General features: G+C 43.5%; 1 protein-coding gene across 2 annotated transcripts in view; it reads left to right on the top strand.

Annotated features, from left to right (window-relative positions):
* Positions 1-2,582: 2,582 nt before the first annotated feature.
* The window catches only part of POPDC3 (popeye domain cAMP effector 3), a 79,432-nt gene continuing 71,337 nt past the window's right edge, over positions 2,583-10,677 (top strand). The window contains exons 1-2 of one of the 2 annotated variants that reach the window (XM_069235418.1): positions 2,583-3,166; positions 4,691-5,549. In XM_069235418.1, coding sequence (XP_069091519.1) covers positions 5,059-5,549 — 491 coding nt within the window. In that variant the 5' untranslated portion in view covers positions 2,583-3,166; positions 4,691-5,058. Of the gene's footprint in view, positions 3,167-3,240; positions 3,756-4,690; positions 5,550-10,677 lie in introns of those variants that run through there. The other variant, XM_069235419.1, reaches the window with a different exon arrangement.

The raw sequence follows: 10,677 nt of genomic DNA, 5'->3' as shown, positions 1-10,677 counted from the left end.
CCATCCACAGTACTGAAAATGTTAAACTTGAATTAACGTATTCAGTTGTGACTTGCCCCTTTGTTTATGGTAAGTTGTGAAATAGTGGAAAGATTGAAATTTTCCAGTGCACTGATATGGTGGAAAATGGGCCTGTCAAATATTGTGGATTTTGAACAAAGAATGGCAGCCAGGGAATCTGTTGTTTCGCCACCCAAAATTGTCACCTGGTACAAAAAGTGTTTCCCACCTCTAAGGACCAGCTTCCAATTGGCCCCACATAAGAAGCTAGAAAACAGAACAGAGAGGCAACATAACCCAATAATTATAAAGATACATGCAAAGCAAAGTAGTACAAATACGGAAGAAAAAAGGAGAGTCCATTGTTTGTTCTTCTTTCTATTTCTTTTTTCCTTTTCTTTCTTCTTGGAGTACAATAATGTCACAGACAACACATTTACCCAGGTCAAAGGCTTCCTCAGGACAGAAAGCACAAACCACCTCCTTTTGTTTTAGGTCAATCCCCATGAAAGTTCTTAATTGCTAAATATGCTTATGACAAGGCATAGGCAACTGAGTAGTCTAGGCAGTAATCACATTCTGACTTCATAGTCTTCAAATAGACATTAATGCCATGTTCGAAAGGCAGGTCATGTCAGACACCTACAAATACAAAGAAAAGCATGCTGAACATGGCATTAATGTCTATTTGAATGTGATACTGCCTAGTCTACTCAGTTGACAAAGCTATGTCATAAGTATATTTAGCCATTACGAACTTCCATGAGGATTGACCTAAAACAATCAGAGGCGGTTTGTGCGGTCTGCCCTGGGGAAGCCTTTGACTAGGCCAGTGGTTCCCAACCTTTTGACTTCTGTGGACCCCCACTTTATCATTACTGGAACCTGGTGACCCCCCTACTGAGTCATTACTGAAAGAAAGGGACCTAATCTGTTAATATTTAATGTTCTGAGCAGTCACGGCCCCCCTGAGGAGGCTTTGCGGCCCCCAGAGGTCCCTGGACCACAGGTTGGGAACCACTGGATTAGGCGAAACGTGTTAGCTGCAACATTTTTGTACTCTAAGAAGAAATAAAAGAAATGAAGAAATAGAAAGAAGAACAAACAGACTCCCCTTATTTCTTCTGTATTTGTACTACTTTACTTTGTGTTTCTCTTTATAATTATTGGGTTGTGTTGCCTTTCTTTTCTGTTTTCTAAATATTGTGGATAAAACTGTTAGAGTAGCCAAAAAACGTCATGAGTGTGCTTACACATCTAAAGATTAATAACGATCCGTTTATACATACAGCAAATTTGTAATGGTGAAACAAACAGTGGGGTTACAATGATATGGTTTTGCTTTACTTACATTATTGCGATACAATAAGATATGCATTTTCTATTTGATCATTATAAATTTAATGCAGGCAATTAAACTATACAGTTGCAAAATACAGTGCAACCAAAAGACACAGAGGTATTTTAAAATTTTGAATCTCAAAGAAAAATTAATGTGTACCCATCTGGCAATTGTTTGTTGAAGCCTGGGAACAGAAGAAACATTTCCAGAGTAATGATAACCAATGGGGATTAGGTTGCATGCCAAAGTCAACACTAGTGATTATTTCCACTCTACCACACCATTATTTTCACAAGAACTCACAACATTCCAAAGTTTACTGAAGTTTCATCCACATATTTGTGAAGAGAGACCCATGCTGGGTAAAATGAAGGTTGCCTATTACCTGTTCCGGCCTCCAGTAAACTGAGATTGCAGTTGTAGTTGTGAACAAATATTTTTATTTTGAGAGTTAAATAATGTTGTTGATGTAATGTACTTTGTCTGCAATATTTTACAAATTTACTTTTTTTAATAACAACCCTGCCCATTCTTGGTGTAAGAGGGCTGCTACAAATATCGATTGCAGCACGTGGATTCTCAAACAGCAGCAACGACGCCTTTCCTTGTCTACCTGACTTTTCAAAATTTCAGGTGAAACATCATTCCGTTTGTTAGTAGTGAGTTGATCCAAAGGTTTGCCTATTAGCGATAACAACGAAGATAGATTAATAACATTTGCCTGATGAAAATTCGTGAACATTATCCTTGTCACGTACTTGTGTGATTTGGGTGTTTTTCGTAATTTTTGAACCGGGCTTCCATCACCCAGTGTCCAAAACCTCTAATAGAAAATGATCGAGCACACAACAACTGTGATTGGTCAATAGTAAATTTCTGCACGGTCGTCTCTTAAATGTGAACATTTGGCTGCTGTATAACTGCAAATATCAATATCATCTGAAGAAATTATATTAAATGTTAATAATTGAATTAATTTCGATGTTATGTGCATTCAGCTTTACAGATATCTTTGAGAACGAAATGTAAAGACATTTATACGGTGCGACGGGCCACTTGAGACTGCCGGGAGGGTTGTGTAGTGAAGAATAACGATGGTGGTGTATGGAAGTAGAACAGAAATAGTGATGAAAGGGCTACAATCTGGCCTGGGGTGTGCGAGATATCCACCCAGTGTTACTAGACGACACTGGCATGAGTGGGTAGGAGCCCCCTATGTGTACGCGAGAAGACAGGCTATACTGGTTCAAGGACATCACGAGAAGCACGCAGTGCCTCCTTTAAGTGCCTACTGCGTCACGTGCGCATTTCTTCATTATTCTCTCCCGTTCCTGGGAGAGGCACTTATCCACCTGCGCTCTTTGTTTACTATCCAGAGCGTATTTTCGTGGTAATTAAAAAGCTTGGCTCTCGGCACAAATACGAGCAGACACGCCATCAACAATGAACACTGAACGAAAACTTGAGGCATGGAACACTCCTTATGTGTGCTAGAGGGCAGGGCCGTCGGTGTTGTGACATCATTTGCACCAGCACCCGGGCTCTTTTACCCAGTCTCTCCCGGGACTGGTCCAACCAGCGCGCGCGTGCTCCCTTCCTTCCTCTGGCCGCGCGCGCGCTGCAGCTGGTGGAGGGGCGTGCGCGAGGGACTCAGGTGTAGTGCGCGCGCTACCCTGTCCTGCTCCGCTTCTACTCTTCGACGCTCAGGAGTTCCTGCTGCTGCCAGTTTGTGGCTTGGGAGGAGGGGAACCGCACCACCCGGCATCCCGTCATCTCTACGGACGTCCAGCCAGAACCACTGCCTCCGCCGGGACAGGAGGAGAGGTGAGAAAGGGGAGGAATCAAAGCGGATAGCTGGGTGTGTTAATGACCACCATGGTGTGTGGGCGGGAGATGGTGGCTAGCGCTTTTTAAAGTTAGCGTGGAGCGACAGCATGTATCCGGAGAGTGTATCAGCTCGACTGCTTGTACTGGGTGCCTCGGTTTTTTCCCGGATCTCCCAGAAGCGCCGCCGCCCTTTCCTCGGCGCTGCTCTGTGCCGGCTGTAGGTATCCGGTGTCCGCCGCTGCCCCTGGTGCGACCCTAGAACTGCGCGAGCGGGAGGACCCGGGGCGCACGTGGGCTCAGCTGACAGCTGCACTGCTCGGGAGCCTGCTACTTGTGCTTGGTGATCTGAGCCAGGCTGTTGGTGTCCGCCCATGGACTGGTCACTATGCAAGGGAGCGGCGTGCTGAGATGTAACTTAATAATGGTGAGGGCGAGGGAGATGACAGTGCCAGGGGTGCCAAGGTTGCCAAATGCCTGCCGAGGAGAATCCGGAAATTGCGTGCAGCAGCAGCTCCCGTACCGGCCTGAAAGCGTGGCTCCAAGCAAGGATACCAGTGCTGGTGTGAACCGCTTGGAGCTTTCCAAGGTGCTTACTTTAGACAGCGTGGACGCACTTTTAAAGTGGTGGGCGCCCTGTTACCATTCCAGTGCTTTAAATGGAAATATTTTATATATAGAGGTGTAGTTAGTCACTATTAGAGTACCTGTGAGCTTCTAAAAAGTGCCGGTACTCCAACTCTGCGTGGCGTTGTCCCGCTCACAGTCTAGCCCCCCTCCCTTTCCCACGACCAGCGTGTGCCCCAGCCTGTTCCCATGGCTGTGCCCTAGATGTTGCATTCACACATGAAGCTGGGGCTGGAGTCACTGCTCCACGTCCGTCATAAAGGGCCCGTGCCTTCCTCTGTTTATATTTAGAGCGTATTGGTCGGAGCAGCGTTTAGGAACCAGTCAGTCAATTAACCCCAGGAAAGGGATACCACGAATCTTTGTGTACCATGCCACGTGTCTGTGTGTATGATGGACCTAGCTCCTTGATAATGAATCATTGCATTGTTGATTAGCTGTTTTTAACGTGCCCATTAAGAGTCCACTGTCCCCGCCCCCTCTCCAAAAGCAAGAACAAGACATCAGCAGTTCACGGTAGAAGCATAAATAGACTGTCCGGGATTATGGTCAGGTCCAATGGCGATCATATCACTGAAGCATATCCTCAGATTTATAACATTGGCCGTGTACCCCTATAGTTCTTGAGGTTCAAAGCCCTAATATAGTTACAAGCTGGCTGCTTCTTTAGCATGAATTTACTTTGTGTCAGAGTTCTCCTAATAATTTGATGGGCATCAGTTCGCTTTCAGCTTCATTCAACCTAATCTTTGTACAGCATATATTTCCCTGACAATTTAGAATACATTTAGACTCGGACTAATGATCTGCTAAATGTTCTAGCAGCAGGGTATTGGATTTTGGTATACTTGTGTAAGTCTAAAGCGCTTTTAATCCTTTTGCCTTATATGTTTCCAGATACAACAGACAGACACACTTTAAATGTTGGATACACATGAGGACGCCATGATTTTAAAAGTCAACCCTGCAATGCATGGACTTCTTTTCTAGGCAGTCAACGTTTTTGTTGCTTCCTCTCCCGATGACAAGCTCAAAATTACGAACTCCCTGTCATCCAGCAAACTTTGAATACTTATACGCGCTGAAGCACAGTCATACTTTTTGTCAACTGTGGCCGTCATAAATGTTGACAATCTTGTCTTATTCGTCATTATGTGATGTAGCCCCAGACACCGAGACAGGAGCATGGCCCATCCAGTACAGAGAACAAGCAGTGCAAGATAAAAGAAAAACATGGTGTGAGTACTGCTTCATACAGCCCAGCCATGGGAGAAAACCTGACTTTTTGGGAGAGTTTAGTAATTGGACACCCAGTGTGCTCAAAGTGGAAACCTGAGGCCGAGGGGTCTATTTATCACCTTGCCAGTGTTATGTTCATTTTGGGCTACATGGGAGGAAGCGGTTACTCTGGCCTCCTCTATGTCTTCATTTTCCTGAGTTTGGGCTTTCTCTGTTCTTCTTTCTGGGCTTGGCTAGACGCCTGTGCCGCAGACGTCTTCTCCTGGAACTTTGCCCTTTTTGTGATATGCATCATACAGATCATCCACGTGGCATATCAGCTGCGGAACATCTCCTTTGATAAGGAATTCCAGGAGGTATACAGTTCTCTTTTTCAACCACTGGGGATCTCCTTGACAGTGTTTGGGAAGATTATGTCATATTGCAATGCAGAAGTGATAACTTTGGAGAAGGAACACTGTTATGCAATGCAAGGGAAAACTCCAATCGACAAACTCTCCTTACTAGTATCAGGAAGGTTTGTGAAAATTTACTGTCTGTTTTGATTGATGCTTTAATCAAACACTTGCATGTTTACTTTTGGTGTTCTGTGTTTTCAGAATCATACGAAAATATGAATCGCAGATCAGTTCTGTATTACATAGATTAGAGTTGCGCTGCCATAATAATATGAAAGGCTTCCTTGAAACACAGGCATTTTTCATTAGATAAATCTTTGCTTATGTAACTCCCCACTCGGAGCCCGGTGTAAATCTCAAATTGGGATTTGAGTTTTGCTGAATTTACAGCCCATCCACGTATTGTTCCCTACTATTTGCACCAGGAAAACGCTGATATAATCTGTACAGGAAAAACTGTTTGAAAAAGTGGTAACATCTGCAGTATTGGAGGGCTAAAATGTCCATACTACAATTCATCTGTAATTCTAACCACATCATCACAGAATTGGAACAGAATACCAGAGTTGGTAAACACTGCACTCTTCGGTATTGGTACTTATTGGATGCGGTTCTATTGCACCAAAATCCAAGGCACTTGGAATGTGGTCTTCAGTTTCTTAAGTATGATTAACTGGCGCAGTGCCTATGTTCTTGAGCTAATTCCCCATTATCCCGGGGGGTTCGTAATCTAAAGAAAAACACCCCTACAAAGGTGAAATGCACATTATCTACATTATAATAATTCCCGTTGTTGCAATCACTAACCCCATTGTAATAGGTTCCCTTTGGGACAGACTGGCTGTCACAAGGCTCGTACAAGTATGTAGTGCTTTTTCCTCTTGCCTCTGTTGTAGCGCCAGTCACTGGTTTTAAGAACATGAGTTACTCATGATGGCATGTTGTTCTTACTGTAACACTGCAACTGTACTTTGGTGACGTGTGTTGTGGTTGAAGGAAGCAGTAAAGTGAGTCATCTTGTCAAACGCCGCGCAGATCCTGAACATTAACATCTCACAGTTACAGTGGGATCGATTCCTGCATGGCTCCCGCTCTGTCATTCGGTGACAGGAGGAGCGAGGAGAGAGAGAAAATACATACAGACAATTGGAGTTTCTTCACCTAAGTTGCAGAGTTCTTGGAATGCTAGCAATTGATATTAATGATCATTCTAGAGGGCCTTGCCATGAGGCAATTGACTGCCTCACGATGCTAAATATGTCAGTATTGCATACTGTAGAATAACAAAAACATGACTTTGATGTTTTTATATCGCCATTGCACGTTGTTTTAGGCCCTGTAATAAATAACCACATAGGAAGATGCAAAAAAGTATAATCTAGAAACAAATCTTTTTCAAGTGTACCCCCAACTTTGTGTTCTAAAAGTGATAACCAAGGCTGACTGCTGCTGTAACATAGGCGCAGACTGCTCTCACAATTATTCCATCGTGTTGTCACCAGTACTGCCTTTACAACCCTACATATGATAAATTAATGCTTAGGTAACCACATTGTTAGTCCCAACTGAATTTCTGTCACAGTGCAAAGAATGGAATAATGCAGTGTAAAACCAAGTTACCCCACACACCAAAAGATCCCCGCACACATCTGTTCCTAAAGTGCTCTGTGGAGTTGAGAACTCGGAAATTACAATTATGCATATCCTTGGACGTAGGATAATTGTTTGAAAAGAGAGTTATACCTCGGTTTATTTCAGCATCACAGACAAGGTCCATTTTGCACCACATTCCCTTCTTTTCTTTGCACATCCAAAGCAAGCAGTCTCCTCCCGTTTTATTTCTATTACACTCCACATAGAGCAGGCTGGCCCAGGAGATGGTTAAATGAATTAATGTATATACAGCACCCCGCACTCCATGCATTGGTATTTGGGAGTTCTCCTCCCAAGGAAGACTTGGTAACCCAAGTGTGATAGGGTGCATTTTTAAGCCCATTAGAGAGTAACGTTCATCAAAATCTGGTAGCATTTAAATACAGCTTCAAAAGGGAGCTTTTAGGAAGTGCCCAAACAGATGTTTGATAATTGTAGTGGTAATCTTTAAGGATATTACATTAGGAGCGTTTAAAAAACAACTTTGTTGGGGCAGGCAATGATGGCTGGTTGTTCCAGCCATCAAGGTTGAGGGAACAATCCTAACTTTACAATATAAGCTTTGCAATGGTCTAGATTTCAAATTAGCTTCATATGTAGGCTGCGGGTATCATCTTTAGTTCAAAAAATTAACAGGGTTCATCTGGTTAGACATATAAATGTGGAAGAGGCACTCATCAAACCATGATGCTTTATTGGGATTGAAGCCTATGGCCTGTGCACCCCACAGTATGCTTCTGCAGTCAGTGCCTTAAGCCAGTGAGCTATCTTACTTCTTTTGGAATCAACAAATTGGCGTATGCACATTGATCTGTGGAGCAGAGACCCAAAAATGTTTTCAATTCAGTGCACTTGAGCGAAAAGTTCCAGTTGTATCAGCATTTCGATGTCAGACTGAATTGACAGACTTAGAGAAAGGCAGTGCTGTAAATTACTTCACTAGAATGAAATCATTTTCCATTTAATTTTGTTCCTGCATACGCGGACAAGTGAACCTCTGCCTTGTGCCTGTCATGGCTTTTCAGACAGCAGAACTTTCCTTCCTGGGATGTGTCTCTTCATGTTTACTATTCGAAGTATTGGTTTTTACATTACACCGTTTAGTGTGCTTTTTTATTAGACATGTATTGCATGGCATGTGAAAGGGGGCCACATGGCAACTGTAAGTTATGTGAAAAACAGATACGATTAAATCTAGCCCATTGCTATAGCAGTGACATATGCATTATAACTACTACTAAAAGCTAAACAATATTACCGGTCTGTATGGGCACTGTGACAAGCGTTTAGCTACTTACAACAAAATCAGTTATCTATCACTTTGTTGCTAAAACTGTTACAAGTAGAAACAAGCATTGGAAGTGCCAGTAGGTCTGGTTTATGAGTGAGTGTGTCTTTTAATACACAACCTAGATTAGGCACTCCGTAACTCAAAATACATGCACTCTGTGATTCATCTTTGATTTCATGCATTCATTCACCCATCCATTGAATTTTCCTTGCATTCAGGCACTAGCCCTTACAGAATTAAATACATACAGAAACTCACAGGTGTATGCAAGAAAGATTAAAATAATGCAAGTGTAAAAAACGAAAAATAGGATTCTCTAAACTTAGTGTACATATACTTGCAATAGAAAATACAAAAAAATAAACATAGAAAACTATGGCCATGTTGGAATAGTATCATGCATAGCGTATCATTGTATTACAATTCAAACTTGGTCCATGGAAGAAATGTGTTGGCTATGTTGAAATGGTAAAACAATGGTACACTATGACAGTAGCATTCCAGGATGGCCACTCATAAAAAAAAACACACTGGGTAGCCATCTTTGAATTGTATAGTCTATATTGTATCGCAGTTATTCCGAGGAAAAATGATAACGTGTTGCTTCTTGTTAGAAATGGGGTCTTTGGTTGACAGTCAGGTTACCCCCTGTTCAAGCAAGGACCCTCACTCTAGTCAGGGTAAGAGAGAATCACCTTCAGCTAACCCCTGCTTACCCCCTTGGTAGCTTGGCAGAGCAGTAGGCTTAACTTCAGAGTGCTAGGTGTAAAGTATTTGTACCAACACACACAGTAACTTAATGAAAACACTACAAAATGACACTACACCAGTTTAGAAAAATAGGAAATATTTATCTAAACAAAACAAGACCAAAATGACAAAAATGCGACATACACAAGTCAAGTCATGAATTTTTAAAGATTAAACTCAAAAATAGCACTCAGAAACACACAATGCTTCGATGAGGTGTTAACACAGCGTCGTGACGGAGTCGTTCCAAACAAGCCGACACCAGCGGCGCCTGACACAGAGTCGCATAGACCCCCAAGTACAGTACCTTTGGTGAAGAGTGAAAACAAGTCTATGCGCGAAGTCGGGGATCGCGGCATCTGTGCGAAACGTTGAATCAGCGCACTTCGAGCGGCATCAGTCACAAAGTGGTGCGGCGACTTCCACGGAGTTGCGGACTTCAGCGGGTCTGCAGCGGCATCAGGCCTGCAAAGGTTGTCGCGTTCCAGCGAAGATCACGGAGTCGGTTGCAGGCGGCATCACCGGATTCAGCAGCAGTGTCGGTCCAAACTCATCCAAAGTCGATTTCCTTGGCTTTCCACCAACTTTCCTTTCAAGGGCCCAGGGAGTGATTAGGGCACCACTTGTCAGAGCAGGAGTCTCTCCAGAGGCTCCAGGTGCTGGAGGAGAGAAGTCTTCGCTGTCCCTGAGACTTCAAACAACAGGAGGCAAGCTCTAAATCAACCCCTTGGAGATTTCTTCACAAGAGGGAAGGCACACTAAGTCCAGTATTTGCCCTCTTGCTCTGGCAGAAGCAGCAACTGCAGGATAGCTCCACAAAGCACAGTCACAGGCAGGGCAGCACTTCTCTTCAGCTCTTCTCCAGGCAGAGGTTCCTCTTGATGTCCAGAAGCGATCTAAAGTCTGTGGTTTTGGGTGCCCTTCTTATACCCAATTTCTCCTTTGAAGTAGGCCTACTTCAAAGTAAAGTCTCTTTTGAATGTGAAATCCTGCCTTTCCCAGGCCAGGCCCCAGACACCCACCCGGGGGTAGGAGACTGCATTGTGTGAGGACAGGCACAGCCCTTTCAGGTGTAAGTGACCACTCCTCTGCTCCCTCCTAGCACAGATGGCTCATCAGGAAATGCAGACTGCACCCCAGCTGCCTTTGTGTCACTGTGTAGTGTGAGGTGCAACCAGCCCAACTGTCAAACTGACCCAGACAGGGAATCCACAAACAGGCAGAGTCACAGAAATGGTATAAGGAAGAAAATGCTCACTTTCTAAAAGTGGCATTTTCAAACACACAATCTTAAAATCAACTTTACTAAAAGATGTATTTTTAAATTGTGAGCTCAGTGACCCCAAACTCCACATGTCCATCCGCTCCCAAAGGTAATCTACACTTTAATCAGATTTAAAGGTAGCCCCCATGTTAACCTATAAGAGGGACAGGCCTTGCAACAGTGAAAAATTAATTTAGCAATATTTCACTGTCAGGACATATAAAACATATGACTATGGGGGTCATTACAACCTCAGCGGTCTTTTTACAAGACCGCCGAGGGACCGCCA

This window comes from Pleurodeles waltl, chromosome 5, assembly GCF_031143425.1.
Source record: "Pleurodeles waltl isolate 20211129_DDA chromosome 5, aPleWal1.hap1.20221129, whole genome shotgun sequence".
In the NCBI taxonomy this organism is placed as follows: Eukaryota; Metazoa; Chordata; class Amphibia; order Caudata; family Salamandridae; genus Pleurodeles; species Pleurodeles waltl.
Note: the sequence above shows the minus strand (reverse complement) of the source record. Positions and strands in the feature narration are given on the sequence as shown.